Here is a 27,404-nt window from a genome sequence, read left to right as displayed (position 1 = left end):
GCCTGTAGAAGGAGGCTAGTCTCTTCTGTATTTTATCAGATGTGCTTAATGTATATAATCATCGATAGTAAGTGAAAGATCTGTTTGGAATTGAAACTGAGTGGTGCTGGAGGATGATCCTGAATGCACAATGAGCAGTGGAGGCACCAGAGCCCGGTGTGGATGCCTAGCAGGCTACCACATTGAGCAGGCACCGCTCAACCACCTGTACATACACATCTCCTGAGATCTCTCTCCTTAATTGAAGGTGATCATATCCATCTAGTATAGCACATGCCCTGGAAGGACAAAAGCTACCTACAGGAGCTGTGGTGATGACTCACAGGTTAGAGCATCTGCTTCTCTCTCAGAAGAACCACATGGTCCCTAACAATCATCTACAATGGGGAATGCTATTCCCTCTTTTGATCATGAGGGAAATGCACTCAGGAGTGGCCCAGATACATTTGAAAAAAAAAAAGATCCATTGAGTTAAATGATAAAAATAAATATAATCAGCAACAATAAAAAACACAGCATATGAATGATCAAGTGAAACAGCACCTATAAAAACCTATTTCCCAAAATGACGTTGATGGTCATTATCTTTCTGGTTTAATAATAATGCTGTATTGTAAGAAAAACTGAGGCACATGGTTCTCGATTAGGATTATTCTATATTCCTTTGTGAAAGTTGTCATTTTTTCTGCAGCTCTACAGGCATGAGTGTGTGTTACTCAATATCTGGTGCACACAGTCAATAAGGAATGTGTGTTGTAGACTGATATAGACTAGGATGAGCAGAAGACATGAGAGCATGGATACAGTATGTCAGTGATTACATCATAAAGTGTGTTTCCATAAAAAAAGTCATACACAAAAGACACCATCACCCTGTGTACCCCTTGGTGGCTTTGAATTCACTGGACCATGCAAAGATCCATATCTAGCTGTCAGTTCTAAGTCTACAGGAGGGGAAAGGACCCTTGAATAAGATGGTCATAAGAGTCAAGAGTTACAAATCAATTTTTATTCATAAGGAATACAATTTACAAAAAACAGGCATAAAATGAACAACTAAAATGGTATAAAAAATGAAAAACAGTAACAAGAATATATAACTATGATATAACAAAAAGAAAACTTCAATGAAAATCATAACCAAAAATATTTCTTAACAGCATTTTCTTAATGAACATTTAGAAACACAGTTGTAGTGCTGTTTCTCCTCTAGGACACGAGATTTCAAGGCAGTCCCCTCAGATGTCTCTCAAATGGTGTTGTCGGTATGAGAGAGGAGAAAGACCTCAATGAGACAGGCTGGCATACGGATACATAAATTTAGGGTCTCTATACAATGAGGAAATTAACTGAGAAGAAGAATATTCTCCCCAAAAAAGTCTTTGACTGTTGAGGATTGTCGTCAGCAGGGAACTCCTGACAGAGAAACTCACTCTTCAGGGGGCTGTCTTCCTGGGATCTGTCCTATTCCATGTCTCCTGCAGTTCCTGAGACCTGGGAGGAGAAGGCAGCTATTAAGACACTGATTTGGTGGGGACACGCATACCAGCTGTCAAGTTGCTGCCTTCTGTCCCTTCAGCTGCATTGCAGAGACAGCACTGATCTTTTCACTGAAATCATTGCTGATATCTCTGCAGCCTGGGGAAAGTCACCAACAACCCTCACAGTACTGTGGGAGAACAAGCTGCTCCTCAAACTTCTACCAGTGAAAACCAAGAACGGGGAAAGGAGAAGAGACCTAACTGGGTTGCAGGAAGAAAGGAGAAGGCCACATGATACTGAGATCAAAGCCAATGACCAGGACTCATTTGCCATTTGCACTTGGTTCTTATCCCTACAAGGTGCTTCCAACCATCACATGACCCCTGTATGACCTTTGTCACACGACCAAGAACTCGTTCAAAACTCTTCATAGCATCCAATCTATGACAGGGAGATGCAGTCATGTGATATGTTATTCCTCTGTCACCATTTCTGGACTGCAGTTTCAAAAAGGGCAGAGAAGTATAATTGCCAATAATTCAGTTTCTGGAGAGTGGTTAACATCCCAGAATACTTGTGCATAGACAGAGCCATGAATAACTCTATCACATGAGGTGGGTGACTGATTGGGTGTGGGGAGATTAGAAAGATGATAGGGGAAGCAAAGATGTATCCAATAGGCAAATGGTATCAGACATTGTTAATCTGACTCAGCTGCTTTTTCCTACCACATTTTGCTGGGTCTGGAGGTTGCTGGTCTTCTCCTGTTCGTCTTCAGCATTCGGGTTCAACTCAAACAAATATCGCTGTAACTCCTTGCTCTCCTGCTTCAATGTGACCAACTTCTTCTTCATACATGCCTGGTCCATCAGGAGCCGGCTGTGCAGGTTGCTGGAAACACACTCTGCATAGTAAGATCCTGAAGCTTCTTCCTCCCATTCCAACTGCCAAATCCCACAAAGTCCACCAGGACCCAGATACCCATAAAGACTTCAAGAATACATCTCCATACATGTAAGGCTGCTGCACAAACAGCAAACGGCCAATCCAGGGAAGAATAAATTGTTCCTGTGACCCAAGCACCAATAAGAGTCCATGTCTCTCCAAAAGAACAAGGGATCTACAACTACCCATGAGAGCCCAATGCATCGGGGCAACATCAATTAGTAGGCGGCAAATAACCACAAGAGAACAGTAGAACCAAGGGAGGTCATGTAAACCATGTGGTCCACACATTGAGCTTTGTTAAACCTGGTATGACCCCAGAGCCGCAGGTTGGCCTAATAACACTCTGATGCCTGAATCAGTGTAGTTCTATCCAGAGCCTTCTAAAGATGCATAGACACTGTGGTGATAACTGACAGTCCCTTATGGAACTGAATCTGAGTCCAAAAGACCCACGGCACAGTGATATTCAAACAACAGAAGACATGGACCCAGAGCTACAGGCTCTCCAGTCCAGAACAAAGAGAGGCGGGAATGGATATTCCACAAGTGATGGGCCCTTCTGACAAGTACTTACCGATAGAAGTTAATCTCCTTCTTGAGCTCCTGAAATTTCTCACGATGTTCAATGTTCTTTGTGTCTAAGTTGTGCAGTAATGACATGACCTCTTTCTCCTTTATCTTCAAGTTTTCATAAAATGGATTTGGCCTGAAGTAGGGGCTGGCCCCAGGAAGATAGAACCCAATGAACATCGAGGTTTAGGATTAGAGGAACTCAGGCTGTGTCCTGTACTACCCCAGCCCTGGAAGGACACTTTCTGAATTCTACATATTTGGATCTTCTTCAGCTTCAGAAACTTGGAATTGTGTGCCCAGGACAACAGAAGCTAAGCACCCAGATAAAGGGTCCCCTGGCTCACATTTTTCAATCAGGAGGGCTGGATCTGCATTCAAACCTGTTATGCTGTCAAGAGCCTAGGCCACAGAGCTTACCCAAACACACACACACACACACACACACACACACACACACACACACACCCAGAAACCTCTGATTTCATTTTTCCTGTTTTGACAAGTGGAATGCTACAAGCCGAATAACTAATATTCTAGAGGCAGACAGTACACATAATTCTGGAGATGAGACCAGATATTGCCACAAACTTATAATCTGCCCAAGGCATACAAATGTATAGACAAATGTGACTACACAGGCAAAGAACTGTGCTGTTGAAAGTGGGGCTTCCAAAATAAAGCACTTACACCTCCATGAAACTATTATAAAGGTAAATCCTGAGGTCAAAAAACAGACCCCTAAATTCCAAAGGTGGAGGGATAGAGAAACATATAAAGGTTGTGCATATGCATGCAGACCTGTGCACACACAGACACACAAACTGGGGCACACCCACAAGAAAAAAAAAGTAAGTTCTCCAGCTCCGAAAAAAAAAACCAAAAAAAAAAAAAAAAGAAAAAGAAAAGAAAAGTAAACAGACTCAGAGAATGAGAAAGAGAGACAAATATGGAAAGAGCACAATGAGAATCAGTAGAAATGCATGCACCATTACTGTCTCAGAGTGTAAGGCACAGAGACAAGAAGGAGCAGGCCAGAGCCTCAGGCCTTCTACTTAAGCATTGATATGAACACTGTGGGTCCTGTCACCTAAGGCTGCTGCCAGGAGATGATAGCGTTCAGTCACCTTCCTAGCAAGTACAAACACTCTCCACAAACTCACAGCACCTAGAACCTTGCAAAACTACCACCTGTCAAGGGCTTTCCAATTGTACACTGGGAACTCATGCTCCAGTGACTTTATCCCTGAAATCTTCACTCAGATTGCAAGTTCAGATTTTCAACAGGCAGAATCAGAGAGTCCATTTTCAATCTCACTCCTCAGTAAGGGTCAGGTTCTGAATCTCCTCTCTATGGGAGATGAGGTTTAGAACAAGGTCGTTTGTTTGGAGCAATGCATACCTCTTGCTCATGGATCCACCTGTCACATAAAGGAGGCGATCTGTCAGCTCATTTCTCTCCTTGGTAGTTAGCTCCAGTTCTCTATTCAGCCTCTCCTCTTCCTCGTTGGCCTGCACCTTGTTTAGGACATTTTCAGGGGATGACGTCTGTCTGCAGGCTGCTGTAGGTAGAAGAACACAAGTGAACCCTCATGGGGCGAATGCATAGAGCATACACAGACCACAGTGAGGTCCAAACAGGAGAACATGCTTGGAAGCCAGTGTCACTGCAAGGAGTTTGGTCTATGTGAAAGAGGCATCCTAAATGGATCACAGTTCCCCCACTACTATATAGAGACCAAGAGATGTAAGCAGCCAGGTGTTCCCTATGCCCGCCCACACAGGCTTACAAGTACCAGAGAGATGCCTTCTCCAGGATTATTATCAGGTACGCAGGCTACAACCTGGTTTCAGGACCCTACCCCTCTGGTTTCAGAAGTCAGATCATCAATTCAGCATCCACAATGACTTGATTGATCAGGGATACTCAGATATCCTACACTGTTACTCTAATCCAATAACTTTGCATTAAAAAGTCATGTAGGGGGAGGACATGGTCAACAGATTTATTAATTCCCCCTACTGAAATGACAAATGCCCCAGAAGTGCCAATAGGTTACAGGCTCTTTCTCTACCTGCTCCATATAGTTTGGCTACTGTAGAAAAATATCTGCCACACAGAACCTCTAATATATGAAGGTAAGATTGGCCCCGTCAGCCAGAGGTAGTCAAAGGAGTTCTAAGAATATAAGGTCATGCCAGGAGCACAGTTCTCTCCCTCTTACTACTGTCAGATAGTCACTGAATTAAAAGAAGCAATGAAAGTGAAGTACATTGATGCCCTGTTTAATTCAGAAAAGTTATACCCTCCATGACTACTTATGGTGTTATTATATCAATTTAACATACCGAATGCACTGTAAAAGTAAAGACTAGAAGTTCACCCAATAATAGCATAGGCATTGCCATATCCTCCATGTGGTTATGGAGAAACTAATAATGTGAAAACCCTGACTTTCAGGAATTGTGATAATCATGGAATTCAATATCTGTGGAGATGTTCCAGTAGTTGTGGCCCATTGCTGTAAAGGCCAGCTGAAGTCCCCCACATTCACCCCTGAGAGGAAGCTCAACATACACTGCCCAGAACTTACTCCACATTCCCCATGTCCTGTGTCCATCATTACCTTTAGGTTTCGTTTGCTTCACTCTAGACTCTTCTCTATCAACATCAACTCTCCCAAAGCGCCTGAGAAGACGGGCAAACATGCCTGTGGATATATCCTTTGGACACTAAGAGAAAAAGTAGGGAATTGGTTGTCACAACGATACTGGTGACATCACAGGGATTCCAAGGTCTCTCTAGGAGACAATAGAATGTCCACGAAGGGACGGCTGATGTCATGGATAACAGACTTTGCCTCCTTGCTAATGTTCTCCCTGTACTGAGCAAAAGCTGATGGACCCTTTTCAGGGGACTTCCCTGTGGCATAGCCACTGAGCACCACATGCTTCCAAAGCCAAATTTGGCTCTAGGCTTGATTGGAAAAACCTAAGTCATTGCTATGTTTCTAAATGAGTGCTTCCTCCCCAATCCCTGCACAGAAATGTTTCATCCTACCTCAAATTCTCCTCAGTCAGCAATATTACCCATTAAAGATTACTGAGAAATCACACCAGTTCCTATAAGTAGCCAAAGAGGTCTCCTGTCTCACCATGTGCAGGTGCATGAAATCACACCCAGAAATAGCCTGTAGGGTAGGTTGCGATGTGGGTGTGTGTTATAGGTACAACCTGAAGCTTTGTGCTTAACATTTGACAGTTGCCACCAGATTCCTTAGGAGAAAGAATTGCATTCATTATGGTCCTGGCAACAATGTGGTGATCTGTTAGCAGAGGAAACTGAAATATTGGATCCACCAGTGAATGCACCCTCAGGCTGAGTGTGGGGCTCTCCTCTTTGCACTTAAGTTACCAAAGTAGGATTGCTTACAGGCCTCTCTAAGCTATAACGTGTGATTTCATCTGAAAAATAAAATAGTCAGCAGATGTTGGGGGGGATGCAGCCAAAGGAGTAGGACAAGCCTAGAGACATAACTCAGTGGACAGAGTAAGAAACAAGCATCTTCACTCCTGTTTCATGGATCACCCCACAAAACACAAAAGCATCTATCCTACTTAAAAAAAAAAAAACCAAGTTATTTTATTGAATGCATACACTAATACTGTTTACAGTATTGGTAGCAAAGCTCATATTTTGGTGGCAGATCCATGACTTGAACTATCTTCCTGACAACATATAAAACAATAAATAAATAAATAAATAAGAAAAAACAGAAAAATAAAAAAACACAAAAAGCACAAGCCTTTCATGTGAAGATACAGAAGAGTGATCCAGTGGTCACTTCTGACCAGGCCATTTTAGCTATGACAGTGTATAGTGACCCTTAATTTGATGGGTCCTATATAAAGCTTTGTGCAATATTGTCATTTTAACCAACCTCATCCAGAACATACATAACAACACAGGATATGATCACAATGTCCTTGCCGTGTATCAAGTTATTTTTCTATGTCCTTGATTGTCAGGCATATTACAGCAACAATCTGAGATGGCTGGTAGACTTGGAAGAAAGTCGATATGAAAGATGCCCGTTTGATATCAGTACAGCCATTTCTTACGAATGAGAATCTTTTAAGCTGGCCCTCGCTTAGCCCCTACACATTAGACAATAGAACAGAAAGTACAGAAAGCACATTCCCACCCACTCTCTAGGAAGCTGCTGGACCATAAGAACAGAGGGTACAGAACATATTTACTGCAGGGCAATTAGAAGACAGGAAACATCTCTGGGAAGCTGACTGACCACTATAGAAGTGAGATGTCCTTGATACTGAATGCAGCTGTGCTATAGGCTGACATAGCTATAGCCTTTTCCTGGGAACTCCAGAAGAGAAACACCTGCCAAGACAGATATCCTTGGTCCTTGTCCTGGGAACCCCAGGATAAGAAAACATATATCAAGTCAGACGTCCTTTGTACTGAAATAGCTGCATTGCTGTGGTTACAGCCTTATCCCAGGAATTCCAGGATGAGAAACATCTGCCTTGTTATCCTTGGCACGAAATAGCTGAGCTAAGGAAACTGTGTAATCTTAACTGACTATTTAAGCTGTATATTTCTGTTGTTCGAGGCTCCTCACATTCCTCCTGCGTGAGGACCGTGTCGAGCCCCAGTGCATTGGTATCCCAAAGTAAACTTCTTGTTTTTACATCAAGACTGAGTCCTGTGTGTTCATGGGGTGGTGATTGTCCTCAGGACTGGAGCGAGAGTCTCCTCTGTCTGAGGGTCTTTCAGATAAAGCTATAGTTGTGGGTTACACACCTCAGCTCTCATTGGCTAATGCTGTCCTCCCAGTCCTTGGAGGCCCCTTTGTAAGACTACCTGTTGGAAAGTGGAAGCAGCTTTATTTGAGCTCAAAGTGAACCTGACGAGCAACGTAGAGAACAAGATGGGGTAATTGAGAACCTGTCTAAAACCAGCACTGAAACCCACCCTCCATTCAAAGCATCATCTACCAATTCTTGAATTTTTACCATTCTCTGCCAACCAGTCTTTCATTCAGGAAAGGTAGAAAAGAACTGGAAATGATCTTTGTATTCTAAGGACCTCGATCTGTCTTTCCTTAGGTCCACGTTAAGAACAAATGAAATGGGTATGACCATCTGAACAACTTAGTATCACCTACTCAGCATTTCTAGCCTAATACTGTGCCTATGGCAGTCTCAAGCTTCCCGAGTGTTGCTGCCCCAGCAAGAAGAATGAAGTTCTATGGTCAATCCCCAGTGAACCTTTCAAGGGGTTAGAAGAAAGCCATCAGAGATACTGCACTTCTTTGTCCTTCGATTAAATCAAGATGATACAACGTGAATCTAGTGTGCTATTCAACCATACATCTTCCTCACAACCCCACCTATCTGAGGTCATTGCTTGGCAGAATTCATGCCCCACCATCCTAGATATTTCTTGATTCATTGCTGCCAAGGGCCAGGTTTCCTGAGTTTTGTTTTTTATAGAATTGGGTGTAGTCAATCATAGTTGCCCTCTGTAAGAAATGACAAATATCTATAATAACTGAATATTCTGAAGGTTTTTATACTGGTTTTATTATACATGTAACTATGAAAAGAAAACATACATATTTGATCAATGAAATGAGTAAGATTGATTTAATGAACAGAAAAATGGATGGAACTTCAAAACTTCCATGATTACATATTATCTATTTAATTCCCTCCACAATAGCAAGAAGCGGACATTATTATTTACTTAAACCGAGAAAATATTAATTGTTTGGCCTGCTTTTCTGAGCTTCCTTAAGGTATAGTTAATTGACAGAGCTGTGGTTTAAAATTAGGGTCCATATTGTTCTGTTTTAAATGTGTGACTTTTCTTTCTATTTTTTTCTCCATCTTTATTAAATTGGGTATATCTTATTTACATTTCAATTGTTATTACCTTTCTGGGTTTCCAGGCAAACATCCCCCTAACCCCTCCCCCTCCCCTTCTCTATGGGTGTTCCCCTCCCCATCCTCCCCCCATTACCACCCTTCCCCCAACAAGCCCCTTCACTGGGGGTTCAGTCTTGGCAGGACCAAGGGCTTCCCTTTTATTTCTAGTGGGTGCTGCTCTCCCTGCTCCGTGGGAAGTGGATGGGGGGAAGGCCCGGGCCTGAGGTGAGTTGGAACTGGGGTAGAAAGCATAGGGCCTCCTAGGTGAGAATGCCAAACCACCACTGCTGCTGCAGCCACCATGGAGAAGCCCTTGTTCCTGCTGCAGGGAGGAGAGTCTGGTGGCCACAAGATGGCTGAAGGGGAGCTGAGAGTGGAAAGCTTCATCACCCGCCTGCTGGAGGTATGAGGATATCGTCCGGAAAAAATTGTGCAGATGACTGAAGCAGAAGTCCGAGGGCTGTGTATCACGTCTCGTGAAATCTTTCTTAGCCAGCCAACAGCTGTGAACACAGGTTTCTTTTGGAGCGCAGGCCTGTGCAGGCTGAGAACCTAGGTGGGACAGTTCAAGCTACCCTTTTTCCATGGCCAATCTCAGATCATATTCAGAAAGTATTTCTTGGGCTAAAGAGATGGCTTAGTGGTTAAGAGTACTGACAGCTCTTCCAGAGGTCCTGAGTTCAAATCCCAGCAACCACATGGTGGCTCACAACCATCTGTAATGAGATATGATGCCCTCTTCTGGTGTGTCTGAAGACAGTCACGGTGTACTTGTATATAATAAATAAATAAATAAATAAATAAATAAATAAATAAATAAATCTTTAAAAAAAAAGAGTGTTTCTTCCAAATGAGGAATTTCCAATTTATGGAATTGAACTAATGGTGGAAGTGACACAGAGAGTTAAAGTACAGAAGGAATAATCCAGAATGTCCACCAACAGTTGCTGTCACACCAGGACTTTTAAAAGCTCAGCTGCTAGAGAAGCAATGTAGTCTTTGGTTATTCTCAAGCTTAGGTCTTCTAGTCATTATAAGCTGACCATGACACAAAAAGAGTCATCTATATCAAAATAGAGAATAGTAACTAGATTCACCGCACACTATCACATTACTACTGTATTTGAGGTTCTCAGTTAATATCCAAGAACCTGGAAGAGGCCTGGGTCTTGCTACACATACTTATAATTTATGTCCCCATTGTCAGCTGAGATTCTTCATGCAGCCTGGGGTCAAGGAGGTCATCCCACAAAGCACAAAACACCCATCTCAGATAAACATGTATGGTTTATTGAATCCAAAACATCCATGAATTTCAGGACACAATTAAATGTTGAAACCTAAGGATAATAGATATAGAAGAGAATTAAGATTTCTAGTTCATAGATCCAGTAAACACCTTCAACAAATCATAGCAGCAAACCTCCATAAGGTAAAGAAAGAAAAGGCCATAAAGGTACAACAAGCCTACAGAACATCAAACTAATTGTACCAGAAAAATTCCTCCATTCACATAATAATTAAAACGCTAAATGCACAGATCAAGAAAGAACATTAAAAGGGGTAAGGTATAAATATCTAGTATCAAATAAATTCAGACGTATTTGAATTACAGCAGACTTCTCAACAGAGATTCTAAAAGTCAGAAAATCTTGGGCAGATGTAATGCAGACACAGGCTCCTATATCCAGCATAATCCTCAATCACCATAAAAGGAGGAACCAGGATATTTCATGACAAAACCAAATTTAAACAATTCTTTTCTCTAAGAAAGCACAACAGAGGCTAATAGGAGGAAAACTCCAAGACAATGAACTAAACTATACCCAAGAAAGACCAAGAAATTAATCTTCTCTCAATAATTTAAAAAAAGAGAAGCGCACAAACATAATTTCACCTATAACCAGAAAAAGAAGAGAAAGCAGCAATCATTGGCTTTAATATCTGACCAGATCCTCTTTCCCTAATCCCCAAGCTCCCAGGGGCCAAACTGCCAGCCAAAGTGTATGCAAGGATGCTCTATGGTTCTAGGTGAGTCCTGTAGCCCCACCAAAGGCAGATCCTAGAGGTGTGAGGTGGGAATGGATATGTGTGGGTGCAGGAGCACTGTCACATAGGCAAAGCTGAGCAGAAATGGGATGTAAGGTTTGATGAGGGGCGTGTGGAAAGCAGGACAACAGTGGAAATGTAAATAAATAAAATAACCGATTAATAAAAAATTGCCAAAAATAAAATAACAAGTAAAAAGGTAAATGAAAATTAAACCAAACCAAACAAACAAACAAACAAAAACCCCTGTAGTGTATTGGCCTAATTCTGCTTGTATTTTAATGCTAATTTGTGGAACTCAGGACTGGTTAACCCCAAATAACTGCCCCTGCTCCCAGTTAACTGTGATTATAAAGAAGCCAACAGCCAACAGCTGCACAGCAGAGAGATGGGGGAGGGGAGCTTTGAGGGCTTTGCTAGAGAGGATCATGAGGAGGGAAGAAGGAAGTAGAAATTGCCAAAGAATAAAGGAAGAACATGTGTGATGGAGAGGAGAGAGGAAGAGGACAGCAGCCATGGTTAAGAGAGAGGAGAGCCTGGTCCTGAGGGCTGTCCAAGTGGAACAAAAACAGTCAAGATGCTACACAGTCAGTAAGAGCAGCTCTCAGGCGAGCAGAGATCACCAGAGACCCCAGACCAACAAGATACGCAAGCATAACTCCATCCAAACTCCCTCTCAATATCCCGTGTCCTCCATGGGTCTGGCCTCAGCGTGTGTCCTGCGTCAGCACATGTGTCTGTCTCAGCTGACATCACTCTGCCCATCAGCCCGAGCCCCAGGAAACAGCGAGAAACTACAGCAGCCCACCAGAAGGTTTTTTGCTGTGGTTCTATGAAGTCCCAACAAATGCAGCTCAACTACAGAATGCAAGGCAGACCAATGCATGTGTGTCCTTAGTGCAGAACCCTTCATCATGTGTCCTTTCACATGCGTGCTTTAGCAGAACATCCTTTTACCTGTGTCTACCTCAGTTAAATGTTCCTTCACACATCTGCCTTAGCCTTTCACCTGTGTCCGATTCAGGGGACCACTCCTTCAGGTGTAGAATTTCTCAAGATTAGCAAACTGCATACAGAACATTCAGAACAAATCAAGGTGTGTGGTCAGCATGTCCTTGAGCCAAGTCCCTTCTCCTTGTCAGTGACAGCAGGCGTGTTACAGCAACAATATGAAATGGCTGGCAGACATGGAACAAAATAGCAAAGCTATTCTGGGGGATGTCACACCATACCAGCCACCAGCTCAGCTGAATTTTTAAGTTTTGATGTTACAAGTGAATATACTTGACCTTCAAAAACTGAGAGAGCCCACTTTTAATATGAACTATATAATCTAGGCCAAGACCGCCTCTAGGGCAAAGGCCCTCAGCCTGTGGGTCGTGACCCACACAGGGTCTCCTATCAGATAGTTTATACTACAATAAAGATTCATTACAGTAGCAAATTTACAGTTGTGAAGTAGCGACAAAATAATTTTGTAGTTGGGGTCACCACAGCATGAGGAACTGTTCTAAAGGGTTGAGGCCATAGGAAGGTTGAGAAACACTGCTCTAGGAAATTATGTTTTCTTTCTCTTTCATATTTTTCAGACAGAATCTCAAACTGTAGCTGAGATTGGCTTGGCTTGGAACATGTGTGTAGTTCATGCTGGCATCAGACTTATGGCAATTCTCCTGCTTCAGCCTCCTACTCAGGAGCCTACCAGGGTGAGATCACAACCACGGGTAATTGGATTGCTGTTCTTGGTTGTCAACTTGAGTGTACCTGGAATTAACTAATGCCAAATGGCTTGACGCCCTGTGAGGGGGATCTCTCTCTCTCTCTCTCTCTCTCTCTCTCTCTCTCTCTCTCTCTCTCTCTCTCTCTCTCTTCCTTCTTTCTGTTTTCCTCTCTTCAACCCCCTCCTCTTGGTCCTCCTCCTCTTCTTTGTTTTTTTTTTGAGACAGGGTTTCCCTGTGTAGCTCTGGCTGTCCTGGAATTCATTTTGTAGACCAGGCTGGCCTTGAACTCAGAGATCCACCTGCCTCTACCTCCTGGATGCTGAGGCTAAAGGCATAAGCACCATTGGATTTTTTTTCTTAATTAAATTTTCTGAAGCAAGAAGACCTAATTGTAATCCAAATCTTGGAGATCAGAAGATAAATCTTTAATTCAGATCTTTTGAGATGGAATGGCCCACCTCTAATCTGGACCACACCTTCTTTTTTCTTTTTATTTTTTTCATCTTTATTAACTTGAGTATTTCTTATTTACATTTCGATTGTTATTCCCCTTCCCGATTTCCAGGCCAACATCCCTCAACCCTTTCCCCTCCCCTTCTATTTGGGTGTTCCCCTCCCCATCCTTCCCCCATTAGCGCCCTCCCCCCAACAATCATGTTCACTGGGGGTTCAGTCTTGGCAGGACCAAGGGTTTCCCCTTCTGCTGGTGATCTTACTAGGCTATTCATTGATACGTATGCAGTTGGAGTCCAGGGTCAGTCCATGTATAGTCTTTGGGTAGTGGCTTAGTCCCTGGAAGCTCTGGTTGGTTGGAATTGTTGTTCATATGGGGTCTTAACCCCCTTCAAGCTCTTCCAGTCCTTTCTCTGATTACTTCAACGGGGGCCCCGTTCTCAGTTCAGTGGTTTAATGATGGCATTCAGCTACGTATTTGCCGTATTCTGGCTGTGTCTCTCAGGAGAGATCTACATCCAGTTCCTGTCGGCTTGCACTTCTTTGCTTCATCCATCCTATCTAATATCTGTATAGGTATGGGCCATATGTGGGGCAGGCTCTGAATGGGTGTTCCTTCTGCCTCTGTTCTAAACTTTGCCTCCCTATTTCCTGCCAAGGGTATTCTTATTCCCCTTTTAAAGAAGGAGTGAAGCATCTGCATTTTGGTCATCCTTCTTGAGTTTCATGTGTTCTGTGCATCTAGGGTAATTCGAGCATTTGGGCTAATATCCACTTATCAATGAGTGCATACCATGTGTGTTTTTCTGTGATTGGGTTAGCTCACTCAGGATGATATTTTCCAGTTCCATCCATTTGCCTATGAATTTCATAAAGTCATTGGTTTTGATAGCTGAGTAATATTCCATTGTGTAGATGTACCACATTTTCTGTATCCATTCCTCTGTTGAAGGGCATCTGGGTTCTTTCCAGCTTCTGGCTATTATAAATAAGTGTGCTATGAACATAGTGGAGCATGTGTCTTTGTTATATGTTGGGACATCTTTTGGGTATATGCCCAAGAGAGGTATAGCTGGATCCTCAGGTAGTTCAATGTCCAATTTTCTGAGGAATCTCCACACTGATTTCCAGAATGGTTGTACCAGTCTGCAATCCCACCAACAATGGAGGAGTTTTCCTCTTTCTCTACATCCTTGCCAGGATCTGCTGTCACCTGAGTTTTTGATCTTAGCCATTCTGACTGGTGTGAGGTGAAATCTCAGGGTTGTTTTGATTTGCATTTCCCTTGTGACTAAAGATGTTGAGCATTTCTTTCGGTGTTTCTCAGCCATTCAGCATTCCTCAGCTGTGAATTCTTTGTTTAGCTCTTAGCCCCATTTTTTAAATAGTGTTATTTGTCTCCCTGAGGTCTAACTTCTTGAGTTCTTTGTATATTTTGGATATAAGCCCTCTATCTGTTGTAGGATTGGTAAAGATCTTTACCCAATCCGTTGGTTGTTGTTTGGACCACACCTTCTGCTGGCTCATATCAAGGACATGGAAAAAGGAAGTTTGCTTTATTAATTTTCCTTCTTCTTCAGGATTCCTGCATGTACTGAAGACCAGCTGAAATATCCAGCCTTATGGACAAAACCGTTGAGGTCCTGGAGTTGCCCCATAAACCACACAAACTCTGACCTCACTTAGACAGGGATGGTTTATTGAATGCCCACTGTAAGACTGATCATCAGAGACGTAGCTGAGAATTTGTCAGGCTAGGACTCTGGACATTTTTCTATGTCAGTTTATAAAGACTAAAATGTGAGCTCATAGGCAGGTGCTGGAAGGGCTGTCTGGTTGTCAGCCCTGACTCAAGCCATTTTAGACAACAAAGGTTCATACTGACTTTTTATCTGTTTAAAGATTTATTTATTTATATATAAGTATACTGTAGCTGTCTGCAGACACAGCAGAAGAGGGCATCAGGTCTCATTACAGATGGTTGTGAGCCACCACTGGGATTTGAACTCAGGACCTCCGGAAGAGCAGTCAGTGCTCTTAACCATGGAGCCATCTCTGCAGCCCTCATATTGACCTTTAATTTTATTGGTCCTACATGAAGCTTATAATTATGAAATTTAAGATTAAGAAACCTCACAACATAAAGAACTTCCTTCCAGTGGTTCGGGAATGGGTGGGTGGGGGAGCACCCTCATTCCTGACCCTGCTCTGAGTTAAATTATTTTCAGACAACCATGACAGGCAGACATATTACAGCAAGAATATGAACTATCTGGCAGGCATGGAACAAAACGGCTACAGCTATGCTAGGGGGATTGGCTTCAACAGGGGCAACTACTGCATTTTAGACCTTCCATTCCTTGTTGAATTAGCTGTACCACAGCCTATAAACCATTCTAATAAATTTTCTTTCTCTATATACAGTCATTCTAGGAGGGATGATTGGTTATGCATTGTTAAATGCAATGCTGATCACGAAACCCCATCACTTCCACAGCAATATGCAAGTGTAAGTAAGTTACTGAACAATTGAACAGAAATTAAAATTTACTGCATTTATTGCGTGTATCAGAAGGCATAGGGAACACCTGGCTGCTTATATCTCTTGGTCTCTATAGAGTAGTGGGAGAACTGAGACCCACTGAGGAGGTCTCTTAAGCGAAGACCAAACTCCTTGCAGTGACACTGGATTCCAGGCTTGTTGTCCTGTTTAGGCCTCACTGTGGTCTATGTACACTCTATGCATTCTCCCCATGCAGGTTCACATGGACTGAACTCAGAAAGCTGGGGTTGGCAGAAAGATGCATGGTTAAATAGCCCACCAGGTTCACATTGTATCAGCTTGATTTAATCTAAGGACAAAGAAGTGGAGTTTCTCTGATGGCTTTCTTCTAACCCCTTGAAAGGATCACTGGGGTTTGACCTCAGTACTTCATACTTCTTGCTGGGTCAGCAACACTCAGGGAAGCTTGAGATTGCCATAGGCACAGTATTATGCTAGATATACTGAGTAGATGATACTAAGATGTTCAGATGGTCATACCCATTTGCATGAGTTCTTAATGTGCACCTAAGGAAAGAGAGATCAAGGTCTTCAGAATAGGAAGATCATTTCCAGTTCTTTTCTACAATTCCAGTCTGAAAGACTGGTAGGGAGAGAATGGTAGATAATCAAGAATTCATAGATGATGCTTTGAAGGAAGTGTGGGTTTCTGTGCTGGTTTAGACAGGGTCTCAATTATCCCATGTTGCCCTCTTCCTACCTGGCCAGGTTCACTTTGAGCTCAGATAAACCTGCTTCTACTTTCCAGTAGACAGTCTTACAAGAGTGGCCTCCAGGGACTGTGAGGACAGCATTAGCCTTTGACAGTTGAGGTGTGTAACCCACAACTATAGTTTTAGCCACTTTGTTCCATGTTTACCAGCTATTTCAGATTGTTGCTGTCTATGGCTGACAATCACGGACACAGAAAAATAACCTGATAGAGAGCAAGGACATGGTGATCACATCCTTTCCTGTTCTGTATGTTCTGGATGAGGCTTGTTAAAATTCCAATATTGCAGAAAGCTTTATATAGGACCCATCACATTAAGCATCCCAGTGCACTGTTCTATCTAAAATGGCCTAATCAGAACTGACCACCAGATCACACTTCCTGCAACCCTCATATGAGAAGCTTGAGCTTTTTGTTTTGACTTTTTTCTTTCTTTCTTATTTTTTGCTGTATAAGTTGAGAGGAAGATATTTGGGGCCATGGATCTGCCCCCAAAATCTAGGGTATGGATCTGATCAATCAGTGTTGGTGTGTGCACTCAATACAGTATCCATTTTTTACTGTGACAGATGCTTTTGTGTTTGTGGGGAAGCCCATGACCCAGAGCACAAGTGCTGGGTCCTTGCTCTATCCACGTAGTGATGTGTATAGCCTCGTCCTACACCTTTATTTGCACCCCCTATATCTCTTGACTATTTTATTTTTCTGATAGAGGCTCAGCTTCTGATAGAAGGCCTGTCAGCAGTGCTCCTTTGGCGACATTGGCGCAGAAAGGAGAACCCCACAAGCAGCATGAGGTTCCCTTCATTGGTGGCTCCAATATTGCACTTTTGTCTGCCAACTGGTCTCCACACTTTTCCTAGCACCATAAAGACTTCAACTCTTTTAACTAAGGAATTTTCTGGCAATTGTCAATTGCTAAGCACACGACTTCATGAGTGTTCCCCTAACACACGCCCATGCTGTAACCTACCATGCAGACTATTTCTTGATGTGATATAAAGCACCTGTACATAATGAGACAGGAGAACTTTTGACTGCATATTCAAGCTGGTATGAAATCTCAGGAAGTTTTAATGGCTAACATTGGTGAAAGAGGACAATTTGAGTTAGTGAGACATTTTTTGGGAAAGATTTGAAAGGAAACATTCATTTAGATGCATAGGAATTACTAAGGTTTTATAATCAAGCCTTGAGGAAAATTTGGCTTTGGAAGCAGGAGATGCTCAGTGGCTCTCCCCAGGAAAGTCTCCTGGAAAGGGCACCTCAGCTTATGCTCAGTACAGGGAGAACATTAGCAGGAGGCAAAGTCTGCTCCCCATGACATCAGCTGTCCCTTCTTGGACATTCTATTGTCTCCTAGAGAGTTCTGGCATCCTCTGTGATGTCACCAGTGTTGTAGTGACGACCAGTGCCCTAGTTTCTCTCAGTCTGAGTCTGGCGGTTACAAGCTAAGACATGTTTTCCCGTCTTCGCAAGCGTTTTGGGAGGGGGAACATCGATTGTGGAGAGACTAGAGTGAAGGAGTCTGGCCTTTCGTCTCAAAGTAATGATGGACAAAGACAGCACTTCTGGGGAATGTTGAGTAAGTTCTGGGCAGTGTATTTTGAGCTTCCTACCGGGGGGCTGCAGGCTTAAGCTGACCTTTCTAGCAATGGGCCACAACAACTGGAGCATCTGAAAAGGAATTGAATTTCCATGAATATCACAATTCCTTAAAGTCAAGGATTTCAGAACTTTAGTTTCCCCATCCCCACTGGGAGGATATGGTAAGGCCAATGCTATTATTCTGTGAACTTCTGGTCTTTACTTTTCAGTGCATTTGTTATGTTACATTGATATAATAACACCATCAGTATTCATGGAGGGTCCACCTTTTCTGAGTTTAGACAGGGCAGCAATGTATTTCACTATCACTGCTTCTTTAAATACAGTGGATATCTGACAGTAGTAACAGGGAGAGATTGTGCTCCAGGCAATAACCTTATGTTCTTAGACCTTCTCTGATTTCTTCTAACTGGCAGGATCATCGTTTGCTTTATATATTAGAGGTTGTATGTTACAAAATTTTTTTTTCAATACCAAAACTATTTGGAACGTGTAGACCAAGATTCAGCCTGTAACCTATTCATACTTCTGGGGCATTTGGTATTTCTCATAGGGACACTGATAAGTCTGTTGAACATATCCTACCTGGAAATGCGTTTTAAATCCATGTTTCTAAAATACCAAAAGTATTTGGAACATGTGGACCAAGATTCATCCTGTAACCTATTGGAACTTCTCGGGCATTTGGTATTTCAAATAGGGGAACTGATAAGTCTGTTGACCATGTCCTCCATGGAAATGTGTTTTAAATCCAAAGTTGTTGGCCTAGAGTATCAGGGTAGGACATCTGAGTGTCTCCAATCACTCAAGTCTTGTGGATGGTGAATTTATCATCTGAGTTCGAACCCACAGGGGTGAGGGTCCTGAAACCAAGCTGTACCCTGTTCAGCTGATGATAATCCTGGAGAAGCCATCTCCGTGGTCCATGTAAGCACCTGATGTCCGGCATAGGGAACACCTGGCTGCTTACATCTCTTGGTCTCTATAGAGTAGTGGGAGAACTGAGATCCACTGAAGAGGCCTCTTAAGCATAGACCAATCGCCTAGCAGTGACACTGGGTTCCAGGCTTGTTCTCCTGTTTAGGCCTAACTGTGGTCTATGTACACTCTATGCATTCTCCCCATGCAGGTTCACTTGTGTTCTTCTACCTACAGACGCTGGGAGAGAAACATCATCCCCTGGCACTGAACTAAGCGAGAATCAGGCCAAGAAGGAAAAGGAGAGGCTGATTAAAGAGCTGCAGCTCATTACCGAGGAGAGAAATGACCTGAGAGATCGCCTGAGGTTTCTGACAGAGAGATCCATGAAGAACAGGTATGAATCGCTCCAAATGCTCTTGTTTCATTCCTGGGTCTGCAAGGTCACCTTCATCTTATCCTATTAAGGTTTTGGGTTCTAGAAAGCTGTGCCTCCCTAACCACCCTGTGCTAAACCTCACCTCCCATATAGAGGAGATTCAGAACCTTGACCCTTCCTGAGGAGCGAGATGGAAAATGGACTCATCTGCTTCCATTTATTGAAAAGCAGAACTTGTGGTCTGAATGAAGAATTCGGGGATAAAGTCAGGGAGAGTGAGTGTCTAGTGTGCATTTGCAAAGCCCTTGACAGATGGTAGCTTTGCAAGATTGTAATTGCAGTGAGTTTATGGTGAGTCTCTGTACTTGCTAGGCAGGGGACTGAATGCTGGAAGATCCACGCAGCAGCCTGAGGGGCCTGGTACCAAACTGTTCATCTCAATGCTTGACTAGAAGGTCTCAGGCTCAGGCCTGTTTGTTATTGTCTGTGTGTCTTGCCCTCTGAGACAGCAATGGTGGATGCATTTCTCCTGGATTTCACAGTACTCTCTGTTTCCATATTTCTCTTTCTCTTTCTCTGACTCTGTTTTTACATTTCTCTTTTTTGTGGGTATTTCTCAGTCTGTGAGTCTGTATGTGCATACATCCAAATGCATATGTACAACATTTATATGTTTATATTTCCCTCCACACTTGGAATCTAGGGGTCTATGTCTTGGCCTGAGTATTTACCTGTAACACATTCATGGTGATGTGAATGCTTTGTTCTGGGAGCCCCACTGTCAACAGCACAGTTCTTTGCCTATGTGGACACGTTTGTCTGTTTATTTGTATTCCTTGTGCAGATTATAATTTTGTGTTGATATATGGTCTGTTATCAAAACAGGAGAAAAGTAATCACCGGTTTCTGGGTGTGTTGGGGTGGGGGAGCATGGAGAGGTGTGGCCTAGGCTCTTGATAGCTCAACTGGCTTGACTGCAGATTTCCTCTTGATTGAACAAAGGGAGCCAGGGAAGCCTCCATCTGGATGCCGATTTCTGGTGTCCTGGACGCAGAAAAACACGTTTCTGAAGCTGAAGAAGATCCAATATGTAGAATTCAGAAGGTGTCCTTCCAGGACTGGGGTAGTACAGGACCCACCCTGAGCTCATATATTCCTAAATGCTGATGTTCATTGTATTCTATCATTTGGGGCCAGGCCACACTTCAGGCCAAATCCATATTATGAAGACCTGGAGAGAATGGAGGAGGCGGTCATGTCAATTCTGCACAACTTAGAGATGGAGAACACTGAGATCCATGAGACCAACCATAAGCTGAAGAAGGAGATTACCTTCTCTAGGTAAGTCCTGGTCAGAAAGCCTATCACCTGTGGAATGGCCATTTCTGACTTTCTTTGTTCTGGATTGGACGGTCTTCAGCTCTGGTTCTATCTCTTGTGCTGTTTACACATCAGTGTGCCAGGGTCATTAGGACTCAGTTTTCAGTTCCACAAAAGACTGTTACTCATCCCAGGATTGTCTAGGCATCTTCAGAAGATAGAACAGCACTGATTGAAGTCAGCAGGTTATTAGGCTGACCTGGACCTATGGTGTCATACCAGGTTTTACAAAACTCAGTGTGTGGACCACATGGTTAGCATGACCTTCTCTTGGTTCTACTGACCTCCTTTGAGGGTGTTTGCCCACTACTAATTGATGTTGCCCCCATGCATTGGGCTTTCATGGATAGTTGTAGATCCATGTTCTTTTTGAGAGATGTGGACACTAATTGGTGCTCAGGCCAAACAAATAATTTATTCTTCCCGGAATTTACTCTTTGTGGTTTGTGCAGCAGCCTTATATGTATCAAAATGAATTCTATTAAGTCTTCATGGGTATCTGGGTCCTGGTGGAGTTAGTGGCACTCGGGAGTGGGAATGGGAGAAAGGGGCAGCATGATCTTACTATGCAGACTGTATTTCCAGAAACCTGCTCAGCCAGCTCCTGATGGAGAACACATGTAGGAAGGAGTTGGTCCCACTGAAGCAGGAGAGCAAGGAGGTACATCTTGATTGTGCACTGAACCAGAAATATTTGGTTGACTTCAACAAGAAAGATAAAGACCAGCAACGTCCAGACCCAGCGTCATCTGGTAGGGACGAGCAGCTGTGTTAGCTTAAAAATATCTGATAAAGGTTGCCAATTTGATACATCTTTGCTCTCTCCTACCACCTTTCTAATTTACACTCACAACCAGCCAACCACCTCATGTAATGGAATTGTTCATTGCTCTGCCTATGCACAAGTATTCTGGGAAGCCAACCACATTTCAGAAACTGAATTATTTTGCAAGTATATTTGTCTGCTCTTTTTGAAGCTGCAGTATAGAAATGGTGACAGATTAATAACATACCTCATTATTGCATATCCACGTGATAGATTGGATGCTCTGTAGAGTTTTGAACAAGTTCTTGGTTCTTTGACAAATGACACTCTGTGGTCATGTGACTTCTTGTGTAGGAAGCACCTTTGCGGGATAAGAACAAAGTGCAAATGTCAAATTAGTACTTGTCATTGGTTTTAACCTTGGTGACATATGGACATCTACTTTCTTCCTGCCAACCCAATGAGGTTCCTTCCATTGCCCTGTTCTTGGTTTGCACTGGTATAAGTCTGGGTCCCATATTGGCAGCCCACATTACTTTGAGGCTCTCTGGAGATTTTGCCCTTCCCAAAGAGTTAGCAACAATGATATCAGTTAAAAGGTCCATGTTGACTGTCCAATAGAACTGAGATGGTAGTAGGCAGCCTTCTGACAGCTGCCTTGCATTTCACCACCAAATCAGTGTCTGAAAAACTGCCTTCCTCTCCCAGGTCTCAGAAAGTGCAAGAGAGCTGGAATTGGACACACAGCAGTAAGAGAGCTTCCTGAAGAATAAGTTGCTTTCTCAGGAGTCCCTGATGACAAATATCCTGAATGGTAACAAATTTTTTGGATGAGTATTCTTCCTCAGAGTTAATTTGTCATTGCTTAGAGACCCTAAATTTATATAACACTAAGCCAGCCTGACTGATTGAGGTCTTACTTTCTTCTCAGAAAACAGCACTTGAGAGACAACTTGGGGGACCTCCTTTCATTATGTGTGCAAGAGGAGAAACAGCAATACATCTGTGCTTCTAAATGTTCATTAAGAATGTGCTGTTTAGAAATATTTTTGTTATGATTTTAATTGAAATTTTCTTTTTGTTGTTTCATATTTATATGTTCTTGTTACTGTTTTTATCTTTTCAAATATTTTTAAATATTTTAATTTATTTGTTTTAATCCTGTTTTGTTGTAAAAATGAATTCCTTATGAATAAAAATTGAATTCTATCTCTTGACTCTTAAGACTATCATTCTTATTCAAGGGTTCTGTCCCCTCCTGTGGACTTAGAACTGACAGGTGGAGATGGATCTCTGCATGTTCCATGGATCCTGGGCTAATTAGTGAATTCAAAGTCACCAAGGGGTACCCAGTGTGACAGTGTCTTTTGTGTGGATAATGTGGCTGTTTCTCGGACACACACTTTATGAAGTAATCACTGACATGCTTTACCCAATTGTTAGGGTCCATGTGGTTCTTCTGAGAGAGCAGCAGATGCTCTACCCTGTGAGTCATCACCACAGCTCCTGCAGGTGCTTTTGTCCTTCCACATCATGTACTGTATTAGGTGGACAGGATCACCTCCAATCAAATAAAAAGATCTCAGGAGATGTGTATTCACAGGAAATTTACTGAGCTGTGCATGCTCAATGTGTTAGCTTGCCAGCCATCCCTACAGGGCTCTGGTGTTCCCACTGCTCATTGTGGGTCAGGATCATCCTGCAACATCACTTAGTGTCCATATTAGAGCAGATCTTTCACCTATTATCAATGATGACCATATTTATTCTGCACATCTGACAAAATACAGATCGAAATTAGCTTCCTGTTGGCCAGATTGGCATAATGAGTTTTTTGATTGTTAGCATGAAAATTATTTTAATCTAAGCAGTTTAGGGAAGAACCTCAAGGACACCCATAGTGAATGCAGCCTGCAGCTGTGAACACATGTTTCTGTTGGAGAGCAGGCCTGTGCAGGCCCAGAACCTAGGTGGGACAGTTCAAGCTACCCTTTTTCCATGGCCAATCTGGGATCGTATTGAGAATGTATTTTTTCCAAGTGACTGATTTCCAATTTATGGAATTGAACTAACTTACTGAGAATGGAGGTGACTCAGGAGTTAAAGTACACAAGGACCAATCCAGTATGTCCACAAAAGCTTGCTGTCACCCCAGGGCTTTTAAAAGCTCAGCAGCTAGAGAAGCAATGTAGTATTTGGTTATTCTCATGCTTGGGTCTATTCATTCAGTATAAGCTGAACATGACACAAAAGAGTCATCTGTGTCACAATAGAAGCTAGTTGTAACTAGATTCCCCCCACACTATCACATCACCACTGTATTTGAGGTTCTCAGTTACTATCTAAGAACCTGGAAGAGGCCTGGGTCTTGCTACACAAACTCATAATTTATGTCTTCATGACACTGTGTGCTTTGTTCTGTTGATGCTACCATTGGCATACAATACCTTGGATACTTTGTGCTGACATTTGTGACATGAGACAATAGTTCATGTCATCCTAACCTGCATAAACTGTCCTTAGAGTACGGTGTAGTCAGAGGGGCCTTTTTTTTCTCTCTGAATTTTCAAAATATTTCCAGTCTTCAGACAAGTCTTCAGCCATTGTCCAGTGCCTGTCTTGAGATGTCCACATTGTCTCCTGGGAGTATTCATCCAGCCTGGTCTGTAATTTTGTAGAAGAGTAATAGGGTTCCAGCCCTAGGATTTAATTCAGTGTGATTGTACTTTCCAAACATGCTCAAAGCCCTACATTCCACCATAGCCTGTGTGCTTTAGAGAAAGAAAATAAAGAACCACATTGCACTTGAAATTTCTCCTCCAACAAAAGGAGAGCCTGCATAGGGCCTTTAAGTAACTCTAAGTCCCAGCTTCTGCATAACTCCCTCCATTGACTCCATTATTGGTGTATTTTCATTACTGCTCACTTTATTTTTGGTGTGCAAAGAACGTGTACCATGTCAGTAAAGTGTGTGTGTGTGTGTGTGTGTGTGTGTGTGTGTGTGTGAGAGAGAGAGAGAGTGAGAGAGAGAGAGTTTGTGTTTGTTTGTGTTTCTGTGCAGATGTTTGTGTATGTTCATCCATGAACTCACTATCAATTTTCATAAAATGACTTAGAAGACTGTAATGAAAACTGTCGAGGTGCATGCAGACGTGTGTTACTAGTGTCCCACGGCACCTGGCAGGTAACACTGAAATGGTGGTCTACTATAATACAGCCTAAAAACAGGCTGTGGATGGTTTACACAGAGATTGTGACGTCATCACCACTAGAGAGAGCAGCAAAAGCTTCATTTATCACATGCCGCTGTTACCAAGATGAGGCAAAGCCTTATCCTACAGAGAGTCTGGTATGATTTGATGGCAGGAAATAAACTTAGTACTAAAATCATTCAATTACAAACGAAGAGGATAATACAAAGAGTCATAGGAAGCAAGAGCTGTTTTTTGAGGAGATCCATAAGAGAAACAACCCCTTTCTGAAACTAAGTACACACCACAGTGTCAATACCTAAATAATCAAATCAGAAATGAAAAGGGGGATGAAGCAATAGACATGTGAGTGAATTCAACAATCATTAGGGCTTCTTCAGAGTCCTTCACTATAGAAAAGTGAAAAATCTATTTGATATTGGTAATTTTTCTACACAGATAACAAATACCAAGTTAAATCCAAATGTGGGATTTAACTCATAAGATTATTCTCATAAGAAAATAGATTTAAACGATGCCACTACAAAAATTAAAAAATATATATGAGGGCCACTAGGCTTTAATGCAGCCTTTCTACCAGACGTTTAATGACGACCTAATAACAATAGTGCTTCAATTATTCCTCTGATTTGAAAGAGAAGGAACATTGCCAAACCCCTTCTCTGAGTTTCTCTTTTTACCTAGAATTCCTGAGTCTGTTGCTTCTTCCATTGTCACCCCATCAATAGAGCTGCAGGGCGAGTCTGTCCCGCCCCAGAGCATATCTGCCAGTTGACAGGGCTGGGTTTTGCTCTGCTTGCCCCTGCTCCTGCCCCCGCCCCTGCTCTTGCCCCTGCCCACGCCCCCGCCTCACACCCGCACTCTACATCGCCTCAGACCCATCCCCCCCTCCCAGTCCCACCACCGCCCTCGACTCAGACCCGTCCCAACCCCCGCCCCCAGCCTGCCCTCGCCCCTACCCTGCCCCCGCCCCGCCCCCCCACACCTGTCCTCTCCTTCACCCCCCCCCCCCGCCTCCGCCCTCGCCGCCGCTGCTTGCGTTGCTAGCATTCCGTCTTCGACTCCCCTGTCGACCCCACCGCCACTGCTGCTACCTTCTCCCCCTTCTTCAGCCCAAGACTTTTGAAATCCCGGCTTGCAGTGCTCTGCACTAGGAGGCTAATGGAGGTGAGGAGAGCCTAAGGGACAGACCCCAGGACTGGCCCCAGAGACTTGTGTCTCCCCCTCCCCGGAAGTGCTTTCCCGCAGTTCTCCATTCTGGGTTCAGTTTGTGGGGACCCCAGCAGGTGGCAGGCTTTGCTGATCCTCAGGTGTGAGTCTGGGACAGTGGTGGGACTTATGGTTGAGGGAAGTCTTTCAGGCAAATGCAGGCTTTTCTCAAACTCTTGGACCATTTGGTGCCCTCCCTGGGGTCACAGGACCTGTGGAAGTTGGGAAGCCACTTTTCACTGTCCTGTGTGACTTTCCCTGCAGAGTGAGCTCTCCTGCAGGAGGTACTCTCACATGCTTCTTTAAAAGCACCTGCTCCTCAGATCCAGATCAGCTGTGAAAACAGGCTTCTCCCTGTCAGTGTGCCAGCTCCCCCTCCCAGCTCAGAGCTGCCACACCTAAGGATCCTCCAGCCCCAGTACTGGTTGGGTCTCATGGAGGAGTTAGAGCAAAGTGCCCCTTCTGAGAAGTGACTCAGAACAGAAGGTTCCTACAACCCAATGAGGTCTCTTCCAGTTGCCCTGTTCTTGGTTTGCACTGGTATAATTCTGAGTCCCAGATTGGCAGCCCACATTGCTGTGAGGGTTGCTGGAGATTTTGCCCTGCCCACAGAACAGAAGGTTCAGAAGAAAGGCCAGTTTGGCATAATGAATTCTTTTGATAGATGGCAACAAAATTATCTTAATCTAAGCAGTTTAGGGAGGAACCTCAAGAGCATCCATAGTGAATGCAGCCTGCAGCTGTGAACACACGTTTCTTTTGGAGAGCTGGCCTGTGCAAGCCCAGGACCTAGGTGGGACAGTTCAAGCTGCCCTTTTTCCATGGCCAATCTGTGTTTGTATTGAGAAAGTATTTTTTTTCCAGTTGACTGATTTCCAACTTATGGAATGGAACTGACTTACTCAGAGTGGGGTTGACTTAGAGAGTTAAAGTACAGAAGGAATAATCCAGATGTCCACAAAAGCTTGCTGTCACACCAGGGCTTTTAAAAGCTCAGCAGCTAGAGAAGCAATGTAGTATTTGGTTATTCTCATGCTTAGGTCTAGTCATTCATTATAAGCTGAACATGACACAAAAAGAGTCATCTGTGTCACAATAGAAACTAGTTGTAACTAGACTTATACCACATTATCACATTATTACTATATTTGAGGTTCTCAGGTATGATCTTAGAAACTAGAAGAGGCCTGGTTCTTGCTACATATAGTCATATTCTATATCTTCACAACACTGTGTGATTTGTTCTGTTAATGCTACCATTGGCATACAATACCTAGGATATTTTGTGCTCACATCTGTGACATGAGACAATAGTTCATGTCATCCCTTACCTGAATAAACTGTCCTTAGAGTACAGTGTAGTCGGAGGGGCCTTCTTTTCCTCTGAGATAGCAAAACATTTCCAGTCTTCATACAAGTCTGTCAGCCATTGTCCAGTGCCTGTCTTGAGATGTCCACATTGTCAGCTGAGAGTCTTCATCC

At 43.1% G+C, this 27,404-nt stretch overlaps 3 protein-coding genes across 7 annotated transcripts in view; 2 read left to right on the top strand and 1 right to left on the bottom strand.

Annotated features, from left to right (window-relative positions):
- Positions 1 to 27,404, top strand: part of LOC147999107 (uncharacterized) — a 924,037-nt gene that overhangs the window by 594,393 nt on the left and 302,240 nt on the right. The window lies entirely within an intron of this gene.
- LOC147999110 (disks large homolog 5-like) overlaps positions 990 to 27,404 on the bottom strand; it is a 260,765-nt gene continuing 234,350 nt past the window's right edge. For 2 of the 3 annotated variants that reach the window (XM_087596149.1, XM_087596150.1), the window contains exons 4-9: positions 10,135 to 10,292; positions 5,628 to 5,733; positions 4,403 to 4,562; positions 3,005 to 3,148; positions 2,211 to 2,373; positions 990 to 1,494 (exon numbers count right to left, since the gene is read on the bottom strand). In XM_087596149.1, coding sequence (XP_087452275.1) covers positions 1,465 to 1,494; positions 2,211 to 2,373; positions 3,005 to 3,148; positions 4,403 to 4,562; positions 5,628 to 5,709 — 579 coding nt within the window. In that variant the 5' untranslated portion in view covers positions 5,710 to 5,733; positions 10,135 to 10,292 and the 3' untranslated portion in view covers positions 990 to 1,464. Of the gene's footprint in view, positions 1,495 to 2,210; positions 2,374 to 3,004; positions 3,149 to 4,402; positions 4,563 to 5,627; positions 5,734 to 10,134; positions 10,293 to 21,748; positions 21,863 to 27,404 lie in introns of those variants that run through there. The other variant, XM_087596151.1, reaches the window with a different exon arrangement.
- Positions 17,884 to 22,708, top strand: LOC147999120 (disks large homolog 5-like). The gene is made up of 6 exons (XM_087596144.1): positions 17,884 to 18,035; positions 19,214 to 19,373; positions 20,553 to 20,696; positions 21,321 to 21,487; positions 22,210 to 22,315; positions 22,433 to 22,708. Exons 1-5 carry the CDS (start codon positions 17,909 to 17,911, stop codon positions 22,272 to 22,274), a joined length of 663 nt encoding a protein of 220 aa, XP_087452270.1. The 5' UTR covers positions 17,884 to 17,908; the 3' UTR covers positions 22,275 to 22,315; positions 22,433 to 22,708.

This window comes from Rattus norvegicus, chromosome 19 (genome assembly GCF_021556685.1).
Source record: "Rattus norvegicus strain SHRSP/BbbUtx chromosome 19, alternate assembly SHRSP_T2T, whole genome shotgun sequence".
Taxonomy (NCBI): Eukaryota; Metazoa; Chordata; class Mammalia; order Rodentia; family Muridae; genus Rattus; species Rattus norvegicus.
The sequence above is the reverse complement of the archived record's forward strand: the minus strand, read 5'-3'. Positions and strand labels throughout refer to the sequence as shown.

What these genes read in the sequence shown, in the direction of transcription:
- LOC147999120 (XM_087596144.1), top strand. Translation starts at nt 17,909, where the DNA reads ATGTTTTCCCGTCTTCGCAAGCGTTTTGGGAGGGGGAACATCGATTGT. An exon ending in GCACTTCTGGGGAATGTTGA is followed by an intron (nt 18,036 to 19,213) that starts GTAAGTTCTGGG and finishes TTCTACCTACAG; the next exon opens with ACGCTGGGAGAGAAACATCA. An exon ending in TCCAGACCCAGCGTCATCTG is followed by an intron (nt 21,488 to 22,209) that starts GTAGGGACGAGC and finishes TTCCTCTCCCAG; the next exon opens with GTCTCAGAAAGTGCAAGAGA.